Here is a 25447-nt window from a genome sequence, read left to right as displayed (position 1 = left end):
ATTCCACGTTCCCTCTTTCTTTGGCACCCGAAAGATTACTGAATAGAACCCTTTCCCTATTTTATCTTGGAAAATAGTTTCTATAACTCCCTCTGATAGTATCTGATCTATGATAGCAGGAAACGGGGTAATTTGATTGCATAAATGCAGGGGAATTCCTTGAAAAGAAGGGAATTCCACTGCCAGTTGTAGCCTTTCTGAATGATTCTCATACTCAATTGTATGAGGTCAGTTGCTGCCACAGAGGGAAGTGAAGACTTACACTTCGGGAAAGCTTTAATGGAATGTCAGGGTGGGAGGGGAAAATATTATGGGGCATACAGTCAGTCAGCTTTGTTTAGATTATCTTTGATTTTGGGAAGATTCTTCCTTCTTTCTTTGAACCTTCATCTATTTATTTTTGAAAATTTTGCTTACATGTGCCTTCCTGAGATTGTTGTAATTTGCTTTTCATTAAAGGAACTTGAACCAGATGAAAAAGTTCTATTGTATTTTGGCACAGAGGGTGGAAAATATGGATAACCCCCCAGAACTGACTTTCCTCTTTCGCTAAAGCTATTAAAGACCTCAGCAGAAAAAGGCTCAAGTAATACTTCTTTATCCAGGGGGGGGGGCATACAAGTGCTCAGCTCTGACATCCTCTGGTAAATTCTGGGAACAGACTCAGACAAATCTTCTAATCACTGACTCAGTGGCAGGTGCTCTAGAAACAACACCAACAGTGTCATAACATTTTAGAGTGTGTGGTTACCTGAGACACAGAGATATTAAAAAATCAGAGATGTCTTAGTCTCTGAAGTAGGGTGTTCAGCAATTAACTTTCTTATATTGTCAAGGGAAGCCAGCAGAAACTTAGACATGTGAGCCTGATAATTCACTATTCTGAAGGCTAGGTTAGAGGAAGTATAAAATTTCTTCCCAAATCCATAACAGGATTTCCAGTCTTTGCCAAAAGGAATAAGGTTAGCTCCCAAAAGATGTTTGGCCAATGACGGTTTTGACAGAAATCACTGTAGGGTCTGATCTCGGGTTTTAAAAAAGAAATTAGTGGGTCTGAGTAACCTTATATAATTTATCAGATTTCTTTTGTGATGATGAATGTCATGCAGACTGCTAAGAAAGCATCTTCTAATGCTGGTAAAACAGGAAGAACAACTGCAGTTTGAAGAAAATCTACTTGTAATAAGACAGTATCTTTGCTAAGATTTTGGTATTTCTTTTTGCTTCCACTAAAGTAACTCCTCCTTTCTGGCAATAGTATAAGTAAAAATAACTCTTCAGGGGAAGAATATGAAGAAAAACTTTCTTCAGATTGACTCCTTCTCCTGTGGGGGTAGGATCTAAATCTAATTCCTTTCTCTAAAAATTATGATCAGAATCTGAGAGAGGAAGATCTGTTTCTTTTTAAATTCAGGGAGGACAGAATATCAAGACTGAAAGACTTGAATTAAACCCTTAGCAAAACCCAACCAATCTTCCCTGTCTATCCTATGTGAGACAAGAAAACAATGTATTTATTTATTTGCAGTTTGTTTACCAGGAAAGTCCACTGAGCCATTCAAAGTCCATTTTCAGTGGAGGCCCATGGAGAAAAGCTCCTCAGTATATGAAATAAAAGTTGAATTTATACATTGGAAATATTAAATCGAAAGTATATACAGAGTGGTTAACACTTAGTTCATAAGCAATTAGCTTACATGTAAATGTTTGCCTTTATATTTCATTTTCTTTGGAGACCACTCCAGAAAAAGACCATCCACAAGAATGAACCCTATTCCTAGGAATCAAGCTTCATGGAAGAACACCTTCTGTTCTCTTCTCTGATACCAAGTGTCCCTCACTGAAGAGAGCTGAACAGCTGCAGAGGATGTGCCTGTCTCTTGTTCCTTAGTGGCTTCTTGAGGAGCCACACTAGGGGGACAAATGAAAATGAGTGGTCTGACGTGTATGAAATGGCCACAGCACAGTTACTTATCAGTGTCTGATGCAAAGCAGAAGCCAGCTTCAAGACTGAAGACTCCTGTTAAAATTTTTTATTTTGTTATAGGGAGGGGAAGAACCAGAGTCCAAAGCTTGGTCCATGCCTCTACCAAAAAAGTGGGTAGCAAAGCCTTGGGCAATCTGTGCTAGAACCTGACTGAAAAAATATGTTTTGAGGTAAAATGATACAGTGACAACCCCAAACACCACTAGCCCCTACCTATAAATGTTGACAGAAAATACTTTTTCTCACAAAAAATAGTACTTTGAAAAAAATGGTACCTTGAAAAGTATTATCCAACAAAAAAACCCTGACTGAAAATGTAAGTTTTAAGGTAAATATTTTTAGTGACTGCCACTAAAAATACCAGACCTGGCCCCTAGCAATGACTTCTCACAGAAAATATAACATTTTCTTCACAAAAATTGATAATGAGGAAGGTATTCTCCAATGGGTTACTTATCTGCTCCGCCTTTGAGAAGCACTAGCTCACCATTGGTCACTTGGAGCTTGAAAGGAGAGTGCAGTTCAATGGCAAGAAAGTCTGGTGCCCTAACGACTGACTTTATATTTCTCTCCTCAAGCTGTACAACGGTTAGAGCGTACAGAAGGTGCCCTTATGAAAGCTGGATGGCTGTTATATCCTTGGCAGAATATAATGTATATAGCTTAGGCTACTGCAGCAGTGATTTTAATGATAGCCATCTCTGGTGTACATGACACAGATCTTGACCAAGTGCATTACTGAATACTAAGTGGTTACAGCAACCCTTTAAGAGCACAATATCATCTGCATTCATAGCTGTGTGCAGGCTGGAGGCAATCATTTTGATATGTGAGGAAACAGTAGTTTTCCTTATGCTCTCCAACTGCAGACAATCCATGAAACTGTAGCATTTAGCATCACTTAGCAAAACATAACATAACAAGCGTCAGTAAAAGGAAACTGAAGTCTGCCCAGTTTCCTGTGTGTTGCAGTAAGCCTACAGCAGCTAGTCTGCTCTCATATTGATGCAGGTGTCCCAAACTGTTTAAAATATCCCAAGTGTCTTAGCATATGCTAGGTATTACAGCAACTAATTCCATCTATTTACCACCCTCTCTGTGAAGTACTTGTTAATGTTTGCATTGAACTGAGCTCCCTTAACCTGGTAGTCATGACCTTTCATACTAGTTGCTTCCTTCCTTTGTAACTTAACCTCACTACACATCCCTTTTAATACCTTATGTTCTCTTATGCCCCAAAGTCTCTCCTTTTTTCTAACAAAAAAAGAAGTTATGTACTCACCATAACGTTTCATCTGAGTAGTTGTACTTCATTTGTCTTCAACCTGTGGGTATTTGGATCTGAATCGGATCCAAGACGGCCGCATCACTAGCATCTGATCCCAGCTCCAAGCTCCTCCCCTTAACCCACAATGCTCCCCTGTCTCCTTCCTACCCTCAGATTGAGTTTGCTGCTCAAGAAAACATAAGCCCGACCCAATCAGACCTTACCACTAATGGCTCTCAACAACTAAGCCAAGCATAACTAAGAGAGTCACTCTAGTGCTCCGCTCCCAAATCCAAGGTTAGAACAATAGTGACAAGGTCAGGGTGAAGGAGGGGGGGGGGGGTTGTTGAAGACAAATGAAGTACAACTACTCTCAGATGGAATGTTATGGTGAGTACATAATTTCTTTATCTGAAGTAGTTGACTTCATTTGGTCTTCAACCTGTGGGACAGAGTCCCCAGCTACCAACAGCTGGTTAGCCCTCATGGAAGGTTATTCAGGAGCACCGCAGAGCCAAAGGATGCCCTACTCCTGGATACGATGTCCAGTTTGTAATGAGATATGAAGGTATTAGATGAGGACCAAGTAGCTGCAGAACAGATGTCATCCAGCGACACCCTAGACCAAAAGGCCGCTGAGGTGGCCATGGATCTAGTGGAGTTGGCTTTCACCTGGCCCAGAACGGAAATGCCTCTATCAGAATATGCTCAAATGATACATTGGGAAATCCAGTGAGTGATGGTCACTTTACAAATGGACTTGCCCAGAAATGGTTTCAAATAGGAGACAAACAACTGATCAGATTTGCGAAAAGATTTTGTTATGTACGTCCAACAAGTGCAACTTGTATTCGCCCCTATTTTGGAAATTTGGAAAGAAAACAGGAAGATTAATAGTTTGATTAATATTGGTTTCTGAAGCCACCTTGGGAAGAAAGGAAGGGTTAGTATGCAGGGAAACCCTGTCCTTATGAAAAACCATGTAAAGAACTTTAATGGAGAATGCTTAAAGTTCCGATACCCTCCTAGCAGAAGTGATAGCTACCAAAAAAGCACTTTTCCAAGATAGGAATTGTAAATCTACTGATGCCGCAGGCTTAAAGAGAGGAGAGAATAGCGCCTAAAGTATAAAGGTGTGGTCCCATGGAGGTGTAGGATCTTTCACTGGGGGTCTTAAAAGGAAGGTGCCTTTGAGGAAGGTCTTGCGAAGTCTAGAAGAAGCTAGGAAAAACATGTTTTCCCCCACATGGAAGTTGAGATGGTAGCCAGTTGGACTCTAACAGAAGAAGAACTAGCACCTTGGTGAAAAATACCTGCTAGAAGTTCCAGAACAGCCCAGACCGGAGCCGTAAATGGATCTAGGTCCCGTTGAGAGGCCCATATAGAGAACTGTTTCCACTTGCTACGATAAATTTTTTGGTGGAAAACTGGTGAGCCACCACCAAAATGGGTTTAACTGGAGAGGATAAACCGGGAGCCCTAATCATTAATGGAACTGCAGCAGCCAAATGGTGAGTTTCAAACTGTCCAGGCCTGGATGAGGAATCCCCGAGGGATGCGAAATGAGATCCAGAACCGGATACAAGATCTATGGTAGAACTACCAGGTGAGACCAAAGGGAGGGGAAACCAGGTTTGGCGAGGCCAGAATGGGGCAATGAGGATTACTGTGCTTCCCAACCTGCAAGCTTTCTGAAGAAATTTCGGAATGAGAGGTAATGGGGGGGCAAGCATAAAGAAGACTGGGAGGCCAAGCATGAACCAGTGCGTCTCTAGGGGCTTCCCCCTGAGGGGGGTACAGAGCAAAGAACTCACTGCATTTCACGTTGGAAGGTGATGCAAAGAGATCACAGCAAGGCCGACCCCACTCGAGGAAGATCTGTTCCTCTACTGAAGGCTTCAGAGACCACTTGTAAGGCATCAGAATAGTCCTGCTGAGCCTGTCTGCCAGAATGTCAGACCTTCCTGGAATGTGCATTGCCACCAGAAAGCGGCCGGTGGAAATTGCCCATTCCCACACTCTCATGGCTTCATGACGAAGGGGGTAAGATCTGGTTCTGCTCTGTTTGTTGATATACCACACTACAGACTGAACAGCAATAGTCCCTACAGGAAGATGGGCATGAAGGGCCTGCAACACTAGAAGAACCACCCTCATCTCAGGACGTTGATATGCAAATTGGTCTCAGAAGGGGACCACATGCTTTGGAGAGTTCTTCCCGAGCAATGCCCCCCCCCCCAGCTGGGAAACATCCATGGTCACTGTGGTTGTGGGAAAGGACGGAACAAAGGGGCGTCCCTTGACAAGGTCTGGGTAGAGAATCCACCAGAGAAGAGACACTCTGCAAGCCCAGGAAATCTGAACTGGATGGAGCAAGGGTAGATCTAGTAGAGACCATTGAATTGCTAGTGTCCACTGGAGAACTCGCAAAGTTGTGCAAAGGGTAGAAGATTGATTGTGGCTGCCATGTGGACCCTACAGCCCGCAGAACAGTTTCCGCTGAGGGAAGATGAGCATGGAGAATGTAAGAAACATGGTCTTAAATTGTGTACCCTTTCCTGAGTGAGGTAAACCTCCATTTGTATGGTGTCCAACCAAGGTCCTGTAAAGTCTAGGGTCTGGACTGGAGTCAGTGATGATTTGCTGAGATTTATAGTAATGCCCAGACTGTTCAGTAATACTAGGAAATAGTCCCTGGCTTGGCACAGCAGATGCTTGGTGGGGGCAGCAAGGAGCCAATCATCCAGGTAAGGCAAGAGCTGAATTCCCTGAAGCCTCAGGTGAGCCACTACTACTGCCATCACTTTGATAAACACTCTGGGGGCTGTGGTGAGACCAAAGGGGAGGGCCCTGAACTGATAATGACTGGCCCCTAGCCAGAAGCGGAGAAATCTGTGGGAGCGCCTGTTCATTTTGACATGATAATACACATTCTGGAGGTTGATCGAGCACATCCGATCCTTTTCCTGCAGGTAGGGCAGGATGGACTGAAGGGTGACCATCCAGAATCTTTCCTTGGCTACAGATAGGTTCAAGGTGGAAAGATCCAGAATGGGTCTTAGGTCCTCCGTCTTCTTTGGCACTAAAAAGAACCTGGAGTAAATGCTCAATCCGGATTGGTGTGGGGGGATGGTTTGGATGACTCTTTTTTAGCAGCTTGTCTATTTCCAGAGCTGCTACCTCCCTTTGCACTGGTGGAATGTCTGGCAGGTGTTTTGGTGGGAGGGGTGCCTCTACGAATGGGATGCAATAACCTCTGGATATGATTTGCAACACTCAACGGTCTGTTGTTATGGACTCCCACTCCCTTGGGTGTAGCGAGAGGCAGCCCTCAACTGCCTCCAGAGATCAGCAGTCAGGCAGTCCCTCAGGGCTGCTGCATGGGTCTGTTCGAGAACTGTTCTCGAGACCCAAAATTTCTCAGACCCCTCTGCCTCTGGGCCGGCGTCTATCATGACCCCCTCTGCCTCTGGGGGAAGATGAGTCCTGAATGTCCTGGGAGAACTGAGATTTTCGGAACCACATTTTCTTTGCCCCTTGCAGATTCCTGGAGTAGTATCTTTGAGGGGGGAGGGGATCTCGACTGCAGACAGTGTCTTCCCGTCCTTTTCACTCTGGACCAGTGTTTCACGCACAGACTTCCCAAACAGGGAAGAACCATCATAGGGGGCATTAGAAAAGGTCACCTTGAAGGGTTCCGAGAACTGACACAGCTGGAGCCAGGCGGGATGCCTCATGGCAATGCCAGAACCAGCCGCCCTAGCAGCTCTTTCTGTGGCATGGGAACAGAGGCGCATGGACGTATTGGCTGCTGCCTTAAGAGTGGCTATTCGTGCGAATGTCTTCTTGCCCTCTGCCGACATGGACTCTGGGGGCGACTCAGCCTCGGATCCAAAGACTCCAAAACTGACGGTCAGATTGAAGAAGGAGTTATGGGGGTGAGAAGGGCTGCGAGCTCCCCGCTCCGGAGGGAGAGGGGGCTGGCAAGACTCCCATCTGGATCTGGGTGCGGATGAACTTCCGCATCATCCTGTCCATCTTCTCTCTACCTTGCTAAGACTACAGGTCGACCTAGACGAAGAAGCCACTGACACCGGCCAGGAGTGCCGATGAGGGGAACTTCTAGATGGGGACCTAGAAATCTCTGGCTCTGGGGAGAACCTAGGTGATTGGAGCTGAGGGGTTCTGGGCCTAGGAGTGGTCTTGGATTTAGCAGGAGGCCCCGCCAGAGCCGAGCTGTGCAGGGACCGCTTCCTAGATTTGTCCTTTCTTTGTTTTTCACCTTCCCCAGACCTCATGACTGGAGGTTGAGTCCCAGAGGCCTGGGGAGGGGAGGAAGCAGAAGCAGCCGAACTAGAGGCCATTGAAGCTGCAGTAATGGGGACGGCCGTCCCTATAGAAGAGAGCAAGCCTTTCATCACCACCTTAGCCCTCCTGTCCTTAAGGGCCCACTGGTTAAAACCTGGGCAAATAGGACAGGCGGTAAGCAGATGGGCCATGCCAAAACACACTACACACAGAGTGTGGCCATCGGCTGGAGAGAGCTTATGGCCACACTCTGTGCATTTCCTGAATACTGGCTTGGGAGTCTCAGCCATACTAGGGATAATAATTGACTCAAACAGCACCTGCAAACGCACACACACACACACCAAAGGAGAGGGAGCAGGAGGCCAAAGGGAAACTACAACAAACTACTTAACTTTTACTTTCTTTTTTGAATCCAGTGGAAAAACGCAGTAGGTGAGGTGAAAACAAGAGGCTGGGAAAGGAATTTACTCTAAACTACCCCCCAAAAACAGTCACTTACCCAAAATACAGCTTGGAGCTCTGCGACCACGATGTGTAGCTTTTCAGAGGCAAATGAGATCTGAGGGAAGGAAGGAGACGCAGCATTATGGGTAAAGGGAGGAGCTTGGAGCTCGGATCAGATCCTAGTGATGCGGCAATCTCGGATCCAGTTCGGATCCGAATATCCACAGGTTGAAGACCAAATGAAGTCAACTACTTCAGATGAGGCCATGTTCCCTAAGCCTCTTTGTACAACATTCTTTCCTTCCTCTCCTCTATATAGGTCACACAAACTACTTTTTTCTGCACCCTCTCCAGCAGGACCTGAAGAACATGCAGTCTTATAAGGGCCTGACAAACAGACGTTACCTCCCTCCTGTACTTACATGCAATGCTCTTTGATATATTCCCTATCATCTGGTCTGGCATTGTTGCTACCCCCACACACTAAGCCCAATAGTTCAGGTGTTCTGCAGTATTAACCCCAAGTCCTTTTCCAGTTTTTGGATGAAGTGTAGCCACTCCCCCCCCCCGATACCATGCCACCAGCCTCTTTAACTCCATCATACGATGTGTGTACCCCATCAGATACTACCTCAACTACTTTTGATACACTTCACTCTTATAATAATGTTTCAGTGAGTGTACCACTTTTTTCGCCAGAAATAAGAATAAAACTTTTAAATTTACACATACACGACTTATGTTAAGCCGTATGATCCCACCTTGGTCTAAAAATGGTCCAGTCCATTCAATGTCATACATCAGTAGGCAAATTTAAATAAATAAATACATGATTCATGCTCAGCGGTGACACTTCTTTCTACAGTGAGATTTTAAATCCCACCTCTCAGAGAATAGGCTACAAACCAGTATATATTTTTAAATAATGCTTTTGCATTCTAATCTGATACATCATGCTACAGAACTTTCACTTCTATTTGAGACTGTAATGTGTTCTTTAAAGTATAAACAGTTATATGACCATCATAATGCCAGTCTTTGTCCTAACATCACTTTATAAAATTGTTGTGTAAATAATTCCCATCACGTAAGAGCTAGTCACTTTTTTGTCATAAATAACCTCACTTTTCCCACAAACTACAAGCAAGAATTTAGCAGACATAATTTTTTTTTTCTTTCTTAAGGAATACAAAGTTTTAAACCCACATTTTCAGCAATTATGTTTATTTTGAGGCAAAAGAGAAGGACTTTCATTAAAGTCATGCGGTACATATTTAACATCAGGTGTTCCAACAATTTGATAGTGATGAAAAGAGGAAATTAGAAGTTATGTACCTACCATAACGTTCCATGTTAGTTGTCTTCTCTCGCCTTCTTTCTTGCTGGATGGGTTCGGAGCCGATCCTCGGCTCCGACTCGGCACTTGCTTTAGCTTGAGAACTCCTTTTACCAGCTCGAGGCAACCCTATATCCCATGATGCAAGGCGGAACTACCTCAGATCTCGTTTGGTAGCTAACCTACCCTGCTAAGGACTAACCTAACATAATTAGGAAAACAAGTTCATAATAAGAGTCCTCATATGAAGGCTCAGGAGGAAAACAACCTGATAGGAACTCTTCAAGATCTGTCCAGGCCAGGGGGAAGGAGGGAGGGAAGAAAGAAGCAGAGAAGACAACTAACATGGAACGTTATGGTAGGTACATAACTTCTAAATGTTAAGTTGTCAATCTCACCTTCATTCTTGCTGGATGGGACCGCCCTAGCACCTGTATCCCGGTGGCTCAATGGAACAGACTCTTGAGAACTGTGGAACCAAAACTGGCCCTATCTCTGGAGGCCAAGTCCAACTTGTAATGAGAGACAAAGGTATGAGGCGTGGCCCAAGTAGCTGCTGCACAAATGGTATCAATGGGTAGTCTATCCTGAAAGGCTGCAGAAGTGGATAGACTCCTGGTTGAGTGTGCTTTTGGTTTAGAAGATAGCTGCTTGCCTCTGAGAGAGTACACATAGGAAATGGTGGAAGTCAACCATCTGGATAAGGTCACTTTAGAAACTGGAAGACCTATCCTGTTTTCTGCATAGGAGACAAATAATTGGTCCGATTTCCTGAATTGTTTAGTTCTATGCAAATAGTACCTGAGCTGACGATGGACATCCAAAAATGAAGCTTCTGTTCAGCTCTGTCGGAATAGTTTGGGAAAAAGACTGGTAGATCTATAGATTGGTTAATATTGGTTTGAGACACAACTTTGGGGAGAAAGGACGGGTTAGTTCTTAATGATACCCTGTCCTTATGAAAAACCAAGTAAGGGGAACGAATGCAGAGAGCTTGAATCTCGGAAACCCTTCTTGCTGAAGTGACAGCCAGTAAGAATATAGTTTTCCAGGTTAATAACTTCAAAGAACATGAAGCAGACGGTTCGAAGGGAGGTAGCATCAAGGATGCCAACATTAAGTTTAGATCCCATTGCGGAGGAGGATGCTTTATAGGCGGCTTTAGGAGAAAAACTCCTCTCAGAAAGGCCTTGCATAATCTATGAGACATAATGTTATTGTCATGCAAGCCAACATGATAGTTGGAAATAGCAGCCAGTTGCACTTTTACTGTAGATGACGAGGATCCTGAATGAAAAACCTCCGCCAGGAAATCTAAAACAGAATGTACAGGAGCAGTAAAGGGATCAATATTCCTGGAATTTGCCCAAATAGAAAAACGTCGCCACTTGCTAGCATAAACAGTCCTAGTGGACGACTTTAAAGAAGACACTAAGATGTCTCTGACTGAGTCAGAGATCATCAGTAGCCTGGCTAGGGAAGGAAGTGGAGCAACCAAGCAGTGAGGTTGAGAGAATGAATGGCCCGGTGCTGCTGACCCGACTGGTGGATCAAGAGATCCGGAACTGGGTCCAGATGCCAGGACTGCACCAGAAGGTGACGATGCAGAGACGGAAACCAAATTTGTCGAGGCCAATAAGGGGCAATGAGAATCAACTTGGCCCTCAAAACGGTGGCTTTCTGAATGACTTGTGGAATCCTGAATGACCTGTGGAATCAAGGGAAAAGGAGGAAAAGCGTACAGAAGTCCCCGGGGCCAATCCTGGGTTAGAGAGTCTCTCAGGGGTTGGCCTGGAAGGGGAAAGAGGGTGAAAAAATCGGGGCACTTGTTGTTTTGAGGTGTAGCAAAAAGATCGCAACAAGGAGTGCCCCACTTCAGAAAAATCTGATCCACTACAGATTGATTGAGAGACCACCCGTGAGGCATCAGAATGGATCTGCTCAGCCTGTCCGCCAAGAGGTTGGACCTGCCGGGGATGTGCGTTGCTATCAGAAACCGATGAGAGGAGATTGCCCATTGCCAAAGTCTGAGAGCTTCTCGACATAACGGATAGGACCTGGTCCCGCTCTGCTTGTTGATGTACCAGACCACGGACATGTTGTCCGTTTGTACTGCAATAGTCCCTGTGGGAAGAAAGTCGTTGAGGGCCTGCAACGTTAAAAGTACCGCTCTCATCTCCAGGACATTTATGTGCAGATGGTATTCTATGGGTTGCCACGTCCCGTGGACCATCCTGCCCTGATAATGCCCCCCCCACCCGATCAGAGAGGCATCCGTAGTGACTGTGGCAACTGGAGGAGGGGGAACAAAGGGTCGGCCCTGATGAAGAAGAGGGGAAGATATCCACCAATTCAGATGAGTTCTGCATGACTGTGTGACTAAGATTTCGTGCCTCATCGGGAGACTGTGGTACGACCACTGAGTGAATAGCATCCACTGCAGAAGACGCATGTGGAAGCGAGCCAGTGGTAGAAGAACAATGGCCGCAGCCATAAGACCTAGAACCTTCAGTATAAATCTGGCTTTGACCTTGCTGCTCTGCAATAGAATCCGAACAAATTTTTGGATGTCCAGAATTCTTTGATCTGTTAGTCTGGCTAACATTTTGACGGTGTTTAATTCTGCGCCTATAAAGGTGATAGATTGGCAAGGCAGCAGAGAAGATTTTTCGAAATTTACTGAAATTCCCAAACTCCTGCAAAGCTGCAGAGTGTAGTCTCTGGTCTGAAGAAGCTGACACCTGGTGGTGGCGGAGAGGAGCCAGTCGTCCAAATAAGGAAACACCTGGAATTCTAGACGTCTCAGATGAGCTGTGACCACTGCCATGCATTTGGTAAACACTCTGGGGGCTGAAGTGAGGCCAAAGGGCAGGGCTCTGAATTGGTAATGACTGGTCCCTAGCCGAAGCGGAGAAACCTTCTGAGCGCCTGTGAATCTTTATGTGATAGTACGCGTCCTGAAGGTCTATAGAGCACATCCAGTTGTCCTTGCCCAGAAAGGACAGAATGGACTGAAGCGTGACCATCCGGAATCTTGCCTTCTTGACAAATCTGTTTAGACTGCTCAGGTCTAATATTGGTCTCCAATCTCCCGTCCTTTTGGGGACCAAAAAGAATCTCGAGTAGACGCCGGATCCTACTTGGTCTGCCGGCACAATCTGGACGGCTCTTTTTCCTAGGAGCTTTGAAACCTCCTGTTCTGCCAAATCCCTTTGACCGGGTGAGATGTCTGGAAGGGATTGTTGAGGTACGGGATACCTTTTGAAGGGGATTTTGTAACCCTCGGATATGATCGACTGTACCCACATATCTTGTGTGAGGGAATGCCAGGCTACTGGGTACAGCGAAATCCTTCCCCCGACTGCCTCCAAAGGTGGACAGTCGGGCAACACCTCAGGGATGCTGAAAGGGCTTCTCAGGAAGAGACTCCCTGTTGCCCTGGTTCTGAGGACTCCCCCCTGCCTCTAGGGCGGCGTCTATTATTGTTACCCCTCTGCCTCTGGGGTAAACTGACCACGTGTGTCCGTGTAGCTCCTTGGGCTTTATGGAACCACATCTTCCCTCCCTTCTGACCCTTGGGATATGGTCTAGAAGGGTGGAAAATGGACTCCAACGGCAGAAAGAGTTTTACCGTCCTGCTCACACCTGGTCAAGGTATCCTTCACCTGAGGTCCGAACAAAGCCGAACCATCAAAGGGGGTGTTAGTGAAGGACGCCTTAAAGGGGTCCGCAAAATTACAAAGCCGCATCCAGGCTTGGCGTCTAAGAGCAACTCCTGTGCCTGCGGCCCTGCTCGCTCCATCGGCCGCATAGGATATGAGCCGCATGGAGGAGTTGGATAGGGAATTCAGGATTGCTAGCTGTGAGGCAATCTTTTCTTGAGCCCCAGCAGCAGAAGGATCCTGGACCACTTCACCCAGTTCCTTGAGAATATCCCTTTGAAGCCTGGTGAAGTGACAAAGGTAGTTCAGCTTAACGCATAGCAAAGGTCGCTGAAGAAAACATCCGCTTTCCATACCTGTCCATGGTCCTAGAATCCTTGTTAGGAGGATGGACAGGTACTGAAGGATCCGCCAGTTCCTTCTTAGTGGCCGCTGCCACCACCATAGCATCCACAGAGATGCCCTTGGAAAGAAACTGTTTGTCCGTAGGGGCCGTGATAAATTTGGATGGTCTCCTGGGGACAGGTTCCACAGAATCTGGAGCGCCCACGCCTTCCGAGCCACTACCTGCATAAGTGGGTCGAAAGGCGGAGACACCCAGGAGGTGGAGGGTCGGGATCCAAGCGCCTCCAGGTATACCGACTCATCCTCGGAGGGATCAATGGATGGCCAATTCCCCCTCTGTTTGAGGAGCTCAAGGATGTCTGAAAAGGAGACATCCTCAGAGGGGGATCGGGGAACCCTCCGACTCATCTAAGTCGGTATCAGGTGTAGTAGACTCGGGAGTCTGTGTGTTTCCTCTTACACGCCTCTTCCGAGGGGTTCACCTGCCGGATCAGGAGAAACTTTGGAAGAGGAGGAAATTCCCAATGGGGAAACCTGGGGCGATGGATCCCTGGGCCTGAGAGCAAGAGGATGGCAAGAGGTGTCTACAGGCACCAAGAGGGAGGAGCTAGAGGGATGGACCGCTGACCTGGCTCAGTAGCCAGGACACTCCTCATCACCTCAAAGGCTCCCTCCCGGAGGCCGGAATATCCCGATCCGAGGATACAGGAATTCCGCTCCACTGAGAGGGAAGGCTCGAGGTCGATGTCGGTGCCGAGCTTACCAAAGCCGAAGCCCGAGAGGGAGAGCGGGTCGGACAAGGGTCCGATGCCACTAGCCCCCTCGGAGCCGACAAGGGAAACCCGACGACCGGATCCCTCCAAGGAAGGTCTCAAGGAGGAGATCGGAGCTGAGGACGATGGAGCCGAAGGATGTATCGGCTCCGGCGCCTAAACAGTCGCTGTCCCGAGAAGCTCCGGCTCCAAACTCTGGTGTGGAGTCGGAGGAGGAAGTTCAAGGGGTGAAACAATAGCCGAAGTCTGCTGAGACGGGCTATGGAGCATTTGGGCCAGTGCCTGCGACTTCAACAGCCTGCTTACCACCCTCTCTAAGTCGTGGTCAGACAGCCTGGAAGATCTCGAAGATCGGCTCCGATGGCTCCGCTCCGACAAAAGAGGAGACCCCGGAGCCGAGTGGATACTCTGCAAACGGCGGGGACCGAGATCTCTTCGGGACGAAGTCATCGGAGCCGAAGTCCCTGAATTCCAGATGGAGCCGAAGGTTTTCGGCTCCGATGTTGATAAGGTGTCGGCTCCAGCTGGAGCCGACAAGGCCACAGTAGACCGGGTGTCGGAACCAATCGGTGCCGAACCCACTACTTTGGAAGCAGATAGATCGGTTCCAGCCGGTGCCGATCTCGGCCCCGACGGAGCCGGAGCCACCGGAGGAGGCTTGGATACTGTAGCCTGAACCTTCGGTGGCTTAGAAGGTTTACCAGACCCTGTTTTAGAGGGAGAACCTTCTGGCTTAAGTAAGCCACGGAGGATCAGCTTATTCCTCCGTTCCTGCAGGACTCTCTGGCTAAAAGAGTGACACAAAGCACAGAAGTCCTGCAGGTGCAAAGGCCCCAGTAAACACAAGAAGTGTGACCGCCTGTCAGAGACATTTTCTGACAGCACGAGTCACACTTCTTGAAGCCTGAGACCTTGCCTTCCTTTGACATAATTCTAAGGAAGAAGTCACACACAAACCCCAACAAACACACACAATTAATCCCCTAACACACAGACACACAGGTAGGGATTAACCAATGGGGTCTAGGCCTAACTAAACTTTTATACAATTACCAAAGAAATTTAAAAGTTTTGAACTATAAGGGAATAGGGTGGGCTATAAACACACTACACAGTATGAAAGTGGAAACAAGGGGGAAATAAATCCCTAACTAAGCTTTTTTCTCTTTTGACAAAAAATTACTTACCTCAGCTGGCAAAGGAGACCTCTTTCGCTAAGCGGCAAACGAGATCTGGGGTAGTTCCGCCTTGCATCATGGGATATAGGGTTGCCTCGAGCTGGTAAAAGGAGTTCTCAAGCTAAAGCAAGTGCCGAGTCGGAGCCGATCGGCTCCGAACCCATCCAGCAAGAATGAAGGCAAGATTGACAACTTAACATTAGAAAAGCACTAGTTACAACTAATACTATATAAATTAAAAATAGCTGAGTAAAATGAGCTAAGAATAAACAAATGGTGTCTCACAAGAATCCACCATTTAAATAATTTCTTAGGTACATATTAGTAAACTAAGTTTACCGCAACTGACCTAAATTATGACGATACAAGTTTGGTAGTTCTGTAGCAGTACACCCACCTGTGACACTGGTGACCAAAGGTTGAATAGTGACTTAGGAGCTGGACAGCTAGCCAGGACAGGAAGGACCAAGTAGCCAATGTCAGCTGACCATCCTTGGGGGGGGGGGGGATGTGAGATTTAGCTTCTGTCAGGACCAACTAATGGAGAGTAGATAAAGAGGATCCCATGACTTAGTATACAACTCTATAGGAGCAATCAGACACTCTGCAGTCATATGCTTGGGAGACTGGTGAGACTTGAACATCATCATGGCATGCTCAGCCCTCCTGAGAGTAGGGCAGTTCTGCTCCATCCAAGTTTGTCGACCTATGCAATTAATAATAAGGTCCTTTTCACCAACTGCAATATGACATCTTCTTCCCTGGTTCTCACTTTTTAAAGGAGCAGCAACCTTGCATAGGTATGTCAATAAGAACATCTTCCCTACAAGAATAACCAGTCTGTCATTAGTAATATAGTAGGATCTCACCACTTCATACCACTCCATGGCATACAGGGATAAAGCCTTGAGTGCGTTCAGCCAAATAGTCTGGATGCTGTCAAAGCTGATGACGAGAAGGGCAGGAGTGATGAAGCATCACCTGCTCACCACCCTTGGACAGTAGGATGGGGCACACTTAGTTGGATGCACCTTCGTTACTAGACTTCCTGATTGAGACCAAAGATACACGAAGGTGCTTGCATAGAAATGGAGGCAGGACCTTCCAAGCAAGAGTACAAGGTTGTTAAATCACTCATGGCAGCAGATAATGCACTCATTAAAGTTCACTGTACACTGAACCTTTTGCTATCTAGTGCCATGTGCAGAGGGCTAGGTAGATAGGTAGGCACATATAAAAAAGGCTGTAAGAATACAGACATGATACTCACACTGCAACTGGTCAGTTGGTCAAAAGGCATGGAGAGGGCTGAAAAAAAACTGTTCCACACCGAATGAATGAATGAATGGGAAAATCATGAAAGAGGATTAGCAATGGAGGGAAGAGACAATAAATAAAGTAAAATAAGTAAAGGCAATATAGATAAGTTTCAAACATGTCTTAATTCAGTACTTGGACAAAGTGTTATAATTCACCACTTGGACAAAGTTAAAACACATTTTGCTATCAACAGTGAAAAGCTATACAAACCATTTCAGATAAGACAACATATGAGTCACCGAGGACCTTTTCTTCAAAAGTCATCTTAACTAGTCTACCAAATAGAAACAAACAAGTCTGCCAAGCATGCACACTCTGCTCCCTTCATGTGAGCACATAGAAGTACATACACCACGGAAATGTTTTTTTTTTTTTTATGTGAACAACACCCTGTACTCCATATGCATATACATTGTTACTCTAACTCTGAGGTTACCAGTGTCAGCAAGGAAAGGGAAACAGCAGCCATCCAAGATTCATTACAATTGATGACCTGGTTATCAGTATGCCTGGCTGCATTTAAACATTACATCCCTCTTTTACTGAGGCATTTTTAGTTGATAGATTTGTACAGTTGTTTTAAAAAAGGAACATCACATCGTAGTTCATTATTACTGACCTTGAACAATGCTGTTTTACTCCATCTGGAAGTTTATTAGCTGGAGCCCCTGTCTTAGCTTCACTCTGCTTGAAAGTGTTGAACTCATTCTGAGGAAGGGAGGTCCCTGCCTTATTTTTCCAGTGTTTATTTTCCTGTTCCATGGCTTTATCTTCCACTTTCTGGACAAAAGCAGCATTTTTCCTATGTTTCTCATGGTGTACACTGGTTCCAGCTTTCACTTCCTGGACTATAGCCGTACTCTTCCCAAGTTTCTCATTGTGTGCACTGGTTCCAGCTTTCACTTCCTGGACTGTAGCTGTACTTTTCTCAGGTTTCTCACCTTTCACTTCATGGACTATAGCTGCACTCTTCTCATGATGTTCAGTGGCTCCACCTTTCACTCCCTGGACTATAATTGTACTCTTCCCTAGTTTCTCATGGTGTGCACTGGTTCCAGCTTTCACTTCTTGGATTATAGCTGTACTCTTCCCACATTTCTCATCATTCACTTCCTGGACTATAGCTGTACTGTTCCCATGTTTCTCATGTTTAGTGGCTCCACCTGTCACTTCCTGAACTACAGCTGTACTGTTCCCATGTTTCTCATGATGTTCAGTGGCTTCACCTTTCACTTCCTGGACTATAATTGTACTCTTCCCAAGTTTCTCATGGTGTGCACTGGTTCTAGATTTCACTTCCTGGACTACAGCTGTACTCTTGACATGTTTCTCATGGTGTGCACTGGTTCCAGCTTTCACTTCCTGGATTATAGCTGTACTTCTGTCATGCCTCTCATGATGTTCAGTGGCTCCAACTTTCACTTCCTGGACTATAGCCGTACTCTTCCCAAGTTTCTCATGGTGTGCACTGGTTCCAGCTTTCACTTCCTGGATTATGACTGTACTCTTTCCATGTTTCTCATGATGTTCAGAGGCTGTACCTTTCATTTCCTGGACTACAGCTGTACTCTTCTCATGTTTCATATGTTGTCTAGTGGTGTTATCTTCCATTTCATGGGCTTTCTTTGTATTCTTTCCATCTTCCTTTCTGTGGACAATAATCTTGGCCTAAATGAAAAACAGAAAAACAGGCATATGTGTATAGTAAAGATTGTCACTATTGCCAGCTTTAAGTACATAATGCATTCAATAAGCAGTGATCTATGTAATGCAAAGCAAAATGTTCCTGCCACTACTAAATAAACAAATGTTTGCAATCTCATCAGCTTGTATATCATGAAGTCCAGCTGTGATTAAATAAACAAAAATGCATACTTAGTATAAAAGTAGATGTTTAAATATAGGATCCCTGCAGCAGACTTTTAAATTTGGTTGCAATGCAGCTGGCAGGAGGTATCCATCCCTGACCCAGTTTTTTATAATAGTGAGGTATTCTTACGCTCTAGGTTGTGCACTCTCAAGCTATGACCAATTGAAGACAAGCTATATAAAGGTTGTACTACAACCCCTGGTTATATTTTTTCTACAGTGCAGGGCAAGGATGGACAAGAATCAGTGTATCAAAAATGTTTTGGGGGAAAAGCCATAAGTCAAAACTTCACAAGTAAATTATGCTCCTAAGAATAATGCATGGATAAAATAAGGCACCAACAATTGCTATATACTTCTTATAATACATCCAAAACAAACTGTACAAGTAAGGGCAAGTAACAAATCACACTTTGGAATAAAAATAAATAAATAAAAAGTAAACAACAAAACACATCGTTCCCATTATCAAATTTGTGGTAGACAACAGAATTAATGATATGCAAAGGCCACTGCAGAAAAAGTATGTAGAATCAGGATGAAGAAGGGTAGGACTAGAAAATACCAAAAAATAAACTCACACCATAAAAGGAAATGACTAAAGGCCATTAACTAATAGGCAGATGAAGACTTTATTCAAAATGAATTAAAACTACCAAACTATGCATGACACGTTACTTTTCTTTAAAGGAAGTAGGATCCTATGAACCTATGACAGTAGGATCCTATCCTGAAACAATGATCTGCTGTTTGGTGGGCTACTGTCTGAGAATCTACCATGTGAGTGTACTCGCACAACTGTACTATGTTCATAATACATAGATTTGCTGTAAGATAATAAATCAGATATTATTATTTTTTTATTTTTTTATTTTACATTTGTTGACCGGGCTAGTCTAGCTGGACAAATATCCGTTTTCAGTAGAGGCCCGGGGAGAAAAGCTCCAATTACAAGAAGTAAACAATCATTAACAATAAAAAATATTAAGCATAATACAATAAGTACAAAGGTGGACTTATGTATGAATTAACGGAAACAAAAAAAGCAGAACAACAATTTTTCAGAAAATAGCTGGTTAACAATAAAATTACAAGGTAAGCAATATTCTGCAGTTAGATACAAAAAAAAATTCAAGATGTGATAACATGGTGGAGGGAAGAAGAGAAAAAAATGTTAGAGACAATCTCAAAGATAAAACTGTCAACAGTTAAAATAAGTTGTTTAGAGGGACAGTTGGGAAAAGGGGGGAAGTTGGGAGTAGTGGAGAAATAATTTCAGTCAGGATTAGCACAAGGACACAGCCATTGAGTTTTAAGATGTTTTTTGATATGTCTTTTGAAAAGGGATGTAGAGTCTAGGTTTGTTATTTCATGAGGTAGTTGATTCCAGATTTTCCCGACAGAATTTGAAAATAATGAGTCCCCAGCTTTATTCTTTGATTTGGTTAAGGCTACAAGGTGTTTATTAGCCGAGCGTAGTGTGGCTAGGTTTTTATAAGGTGAAATCAGTTTTGTAAGGCTAGGGGTAGCATCAGGGTAGTAAAGGGTCTTATGAATGATAATTAATTGTTGATAGAGTAAGTGGTTGTTGAGTTCTAACCAATCTAGTTGCTTGAGGTTAAGACAGTGGTGGGTTCTAAAAGGGGTAGCAGTAATGAATCTAGTAATACTATTGTAACAGGTAGAAAGTTTGGTGATGTTATTTTTAGACAAGTTTGTATATATAGCAGAGGCTCAGAAAAGGGTGGAGATCAGGTGGGTCTGGGCCACTGTTTTTCTAGCAGTTGGGGTAAGAAAGGGTTTAATTCTGTAGAGAGTACCGATTTTTTTGTTAACTGATTTAATGGTGTTGTTAATGTGGTCATCAAAATTAAGATGGTTGTCAATAGTTACACCTAATAGGCGAGTGGTCATATCTGGACTAATACAGGTAGCATTGTTAGAGGAGATAGTGGAGAAAGGTGTTGGTGATTTGTGTGTAGGGGTAAAGAGAAGAAGTTTTGTTTTTGGGATTAAGAAGGAGAGAGTGTTCCATAAACCATTTTTCTACATTATGGAAGACTGTTTGGGTGAGGGACTGGAGGGAGGAAACGTTATTAGCAGCACAGATTAGAGTTGAGTCATCAGCATATTGAATGCAGATGGCTTGGGGTATATTCAAATGAAGGTCATTGATAAATAAAGAAAAAGAAGGGGACCTAGGATTGAGCCTTGTGGAACCCCAATGTTTACTGGGAGTAAGGAGGATAGGTTGTTGTCCCATAGCACTGCTTGTTGCCTATTTTGGAGGTAACTCCTGAACCATTGAAGAGTTTGTGAGCCAAGTGAATAGAGATTTAGTTTGTCAAGAAGTATATTATGGTTAACCATGTCAAAGGCCTTTGACAGGTCTAGGAATAGTGCTGATGAGAAAAGATTGTTGTTCCTATTATTATTTATGGCATCAGAGAAGGAAAGGAGGGCAGTTGTAGTACTGTGGGAAGGTCTAAAACCATGTTGACTATTGGCTAGAAGTTTGTTTTGTAGAAGGTAGTTAAGAATTTGTTTATGTATGCATCTTTCCATAATCTTTGCTAATGGGGAGAGTAAGGCAATAGGGCAAAGTTTGAGAGCTCAATAGAGGAGCCCCTTTATGTAGCGGTATTATATGAGATATTTTCCATAAGGTGGGGATTTTTCCTTCAGAGATAGTCCTATTAATAAGAATGGATATGGGGTAGTATATAGCTTTTGCAGCGATTTGTAGGTATTCTGATGGGAGTTGGTCAGCGGATGGGGTGCAAGGTTTAAGTTTCTTGAGAAGCTTATAAATAAGGGATGTAGGAACTGGTTGAATGTGAAAGGCATTAGATGAAGTGTTAGAGGTATTAGGTAAGGAGGTAGTAGAAGAGGGTAATGAATTAGCTAGGGTTTGAATGGCTTCTGTAAAATACTTGTTAAAGGCATCTGGGATCAGGGTGGAGTTGTTGAGGTTAAAGCCTGAAGGGGTAGGAGTAGTTGAATGTCCTGGTTTAAGAAGTTTGTTAATACCTGTCCAGAATTTTTTGGGGGATTGTTGACTAGTTTGTTGAAGGTGAAGATAATATTCCTTTTGATCTGAAAGAGTATCTTTCTTAGGGGCATTTCTTAATTGCTTAAAGAGTAGGTGATCAGATGTACATTTGGTAGTTCTCCATTTAGCTCAAATTTTGTTTCTAAGGAGCATTTTTTGTTTAGTTTGCTTAGTAAGCCACGGGGCTGATTTGGTTCTTATCCTAGTAGAGCGAATGGGAGCATGATAGTCAAGGATTTGTAGAAAGTTGGTATTAAAGTAGGCCACTGCTTCGTTTAGTTCGAGGGTAGTCATTGGAGACCAGTCACATGCTTTCAATTCAGTCAGAAACTTATCAGGGTTAAAGAATTTGTTTGAGCGAGACACCTTAAGTTTATGGGTAGTTGGGTTATGCGATTTTTGTCTAATAACATATGTGAGCATATGGTCACTAATATTATCGGGAAGAGTTCCTGGAGAGTACTTGTTTGGGTGGTTATTAGTAAGGATCCAGTCAAGAGTTGTTTCTTTTTTTGTGGGTTTATGGATTCTAGTTGGAGTGTTTATTAATTGAGAGAAGCCATAAAGATTTATATGGCTGGTAGGGTGCTGGGATGAGCAGGTCATCCAGTCAATGTTGAAGTCACCAAGTATTATGGTTTCCTGAGGTAGTTGGTTAGAAAGTGAACTAAGTAAGTTTTCTAGAATATGAGTATTATTTCCAGGGGGAAGGTACATACAAATTAGATAAATTGATTTGTTGTTGTTAATGTTTAGTTTGATAGATAATATTTCGGCTTTGGAGTCTAGTGATGGAAGTTCATTATAGAGGGTGATTTGGAGATTAGATTTATAGATAATAGCTACGCCTCCACCTTTCTTCCTTATGCGGTCACATCTAAGTATATTATAGCCAGGAGGGGTGATTTCCTGATCTTGAATAGAGGATTTTGGCCAAGTTTCAGTAAGACATAGAATGTCGAATGCATGTAAGGCAAGAAGTGAATGGAGGTGATGAGTTTTGTTATTTAAATTTCTTATATTAAGTTGTGCTATTAGTAGGGAGTTGGCTGTTTTAGTACATGATGATGGTGTCGGTGAAGTAATATTATTTAGATTAAAATTATTATTAGTATAGGGACCAGGGTTAGGATGAATATCTCCATGTAGGAGGAGGTTGTGCTGGGAATTAACATGGAATTTAAGGGATTTTGGTGAGTTGTATAGATTCTTTTTGTTGAAGTAGAATGATATATGAGTTGTTCTGTGGTATTTAGGAAGTAGAAAGTTAGAGGAACAGGTTATGTTACTATGAGTGAGGGTATTGAAAAAAGAGGTTGGTAAAGTTTGTTGGAGGTGAAGGTTTTGTTCATGTAAAGTGATATTTTCAAAGAAGGTACACTAATAGGGTATGGATAGGGAGGCTATAGTAGTGGTAAAGAGTAGGATATATGTGAAATAAGCTTTGAGTATAGGAGACATGATAGTGAGTAAGTGTCAGGTGAATATTGCTTGTAAGAGAATGTGAGTTCAAGAACAAGTAGAAATGAGCCAGCTTACAGAGAAGGGATTCTGAGTGAAAGGAGAAAAGAAGAAGAGAAAAAGGAGATAGATGATGTATGTCAAACAGAGTACCCTATCCCCCAGGAAAGCATGGATGGTCAAAGGCAAAATTGCTTCCAGGACAGTATAGGCAAATCCTGTCACCTCTCCAGTCTGGGCATTTAGTTTTAATACATAGGAAAGGCATATGTGAAAGTCCAAGTTGCAGTCTCACAGATATTAATGTTAAGTTGTCTATCTCGCCTTCATTCTTGCTGGATGGGTTCGGAGCCGATCCTCGGCTCTGACTCGGCCTTCTACTAAAGCTCAAGAGCTATTTACTGACTCGAGGCCTCCCCATATCCCACAATGCTTGGCGCTAGATACCCATATCTCTTTTGCCGCTTCAGCTACGAGGTTGCGTTTTTACTGGCTTAGGTCATATTAATCCTTTTTTTTCTATTTTCAGCTAATATTTAACTGTATTTTTTCTTAGTGATAGATTGTCTTTACCTTGTAGTATAGTTATACTGTGTATCCCCTAGTTTTTCCCACTTAGGAAACTCGTTTTCTGTTACAGAGTTTCTACCCTCCCCCCTTGTTTCTTCTCTATTAGTGGCTAACCACCCACCCCTTGTTGTACTTATAGGAGTAGTGTTTAGCCTTCTAGTTTTTTGTATATTTTTATTGAGATTGTTGTTATTATTATTAAGTGTGGGTGATAGTTTTTTTCTGCTTATTATTGTTAGCTTATCTAGTGCGGGCGTGTGAGTGTGTCTGTGTGTCTTGTTTTAAGCACTAGTGTAAGTTTTTTCTCTTTGGTATCCCTGGGCCAGTATGTCCAAGGATACCAAAGTTTCAGGCTTCAAGAAGTGTGACTCGTACTTTCAGATGATGTCTCTGACAGACGGTCACACTTCTTGCGTTTATTGCTTGGGTTCCCAACACCTGCAGGACTCCTGTTTGGTCTGTCATGCCTTCAGCCCGAGAGTCCTGCAGGAGCGTAGGAACAAGCTTATTTTGAAAGGCCTACTCAAGCCAGAGGGATCCCCGGCAAAGCCTCAGTCGGGGAAATCCTCAAAGCCCGCCAAGCCATCGGCTCCCAGTTTGGAGCCGTCGCTGGGCGAAGCATCTGCCTCCTCTTCGGCTGCAGCTGGAGCCGACACCTCTAGACCTCAATCGGCTCCGACTTTACTGTCGGAACCGTCATTGGGCCGAAAACGTTCTAGGTCCCCTTCCCCAAAATTGGTTAGCTCGGCTCCGAGGTCACCGTTGCTTCAGTCGGAACAAAGAACGTTAAAAGCACTATAAAACCAAGATGTTTCAGCAGGATGACCCAGTTGTTAGCAAAGAAATTTAATATTTCCCAATAATACGACACACAGATAAAGAACTTTAAAAACTTCAATGACCAACAGATTTCATCAGAACCATGAAAGTCCCACAAGTAAAACAATATATAGCATCTTAAAAGGATGAATTAATTCATTAATAATATAACTAATTTCAATCAATAAATTCAACAATCAGGGATGCAGATAATATAATATTCTGCATACAACTCAAAGCACAACTTTTATACATATAAAGCCTTATAAAACTGTTTCTAAACATTGAAAACAATTCAAACAGAAATATATATTCTGAAATTGAATAACTATAATACATCTCCTATGATGTAAATATAATAGAAATCTTGTGCAATAATTGTTCCTATGACAGTATATAGTGGAAAAATTCTAAAAGTTCTTAACAAAGTTACTAGAAGCTAAAACCCCAAAGCCTACAGTAAACTAACACTTTATAAGCTATCAAAATGCCTATATAAAATGTAAAAATAATAATAAATAATAGCAAAGCACACATAGCTTACGAATATATTATAAATGCCACTATAAATATAAATATAAATATAAATTCATACTATAAATATAAAATAATCCATATTGTATGCTAAATATAATAAAATAACTATAGTGGATGTATAAATAATGAAATAAATAACTATACTATATGTATATATTAAAAATTCATATTATTATTATAACAAGAATTGTAGCAAGGAATATGTTTTGAATATGTTTTGAATAATGAAGAAGGAAATATATATATGTATTAGCTGTCCATAATCAAGAAAGGTTTAATGCTGATATGATCATTGAGACCAGGCTTGATCGTAGCATTACATAGTATTTGCCATTTGCTCTCTAGAGCAGCTAAATAACATTTCCAATTTCCTGTTGTAGAAATGTTCAACACCATAGTCCAGAGAAGAATCATTAAACAAATGCTTGATGTTGAGATATCAAGAATTCAGACACAATTAGTAAAATCCAATTAATAAAAAACGCCAAAAACATTAAAAACCTATTAGCCAAACAA

At 43.3% G+C, this 25447-nt stretch overlaps 1 protein-coding gene across 1 annotated transcript in view; it reads right to left on the bottom strand.

Annotated features, from left to right (window-relative positions):
• Window positions 1–25447, bottom strand: part of LOC122813294 (protein FAM71B-like) — a 421918-nt gene that overhangs the window by 180212 nt on the left and 216259 nt on the right. Inside the window, exon 4 of the mRNA XM_044085544.1 lies at window positions 17243–18291. Within this exon, the coding sequence (XP_043941479.1) occupies window positions 17243–18291 (1049 nt within the window). The remainder of the gene's footprint in view (window positions 1–17242; window positions 18292–25447) is intronic.

The sequence above is a fragment of the Protopterus annectens genome, chromosome 10.part0 (genome assembly GCF_019279795.1).
Source record: "Protopterus annectens isolate FY-2018-M chromosome 10.part0, PAN1.0, whole genome shotgun sequence".
NCBI classification, from domain to species: Eukaryota; Metazoa; Chordata; order Ceratodontiformes; family Protopteridae; genus Protopterus; species Protopterus annectens.
This window is presented reverse-complemented; position numbering and strand designations above follow the sequence as displayed.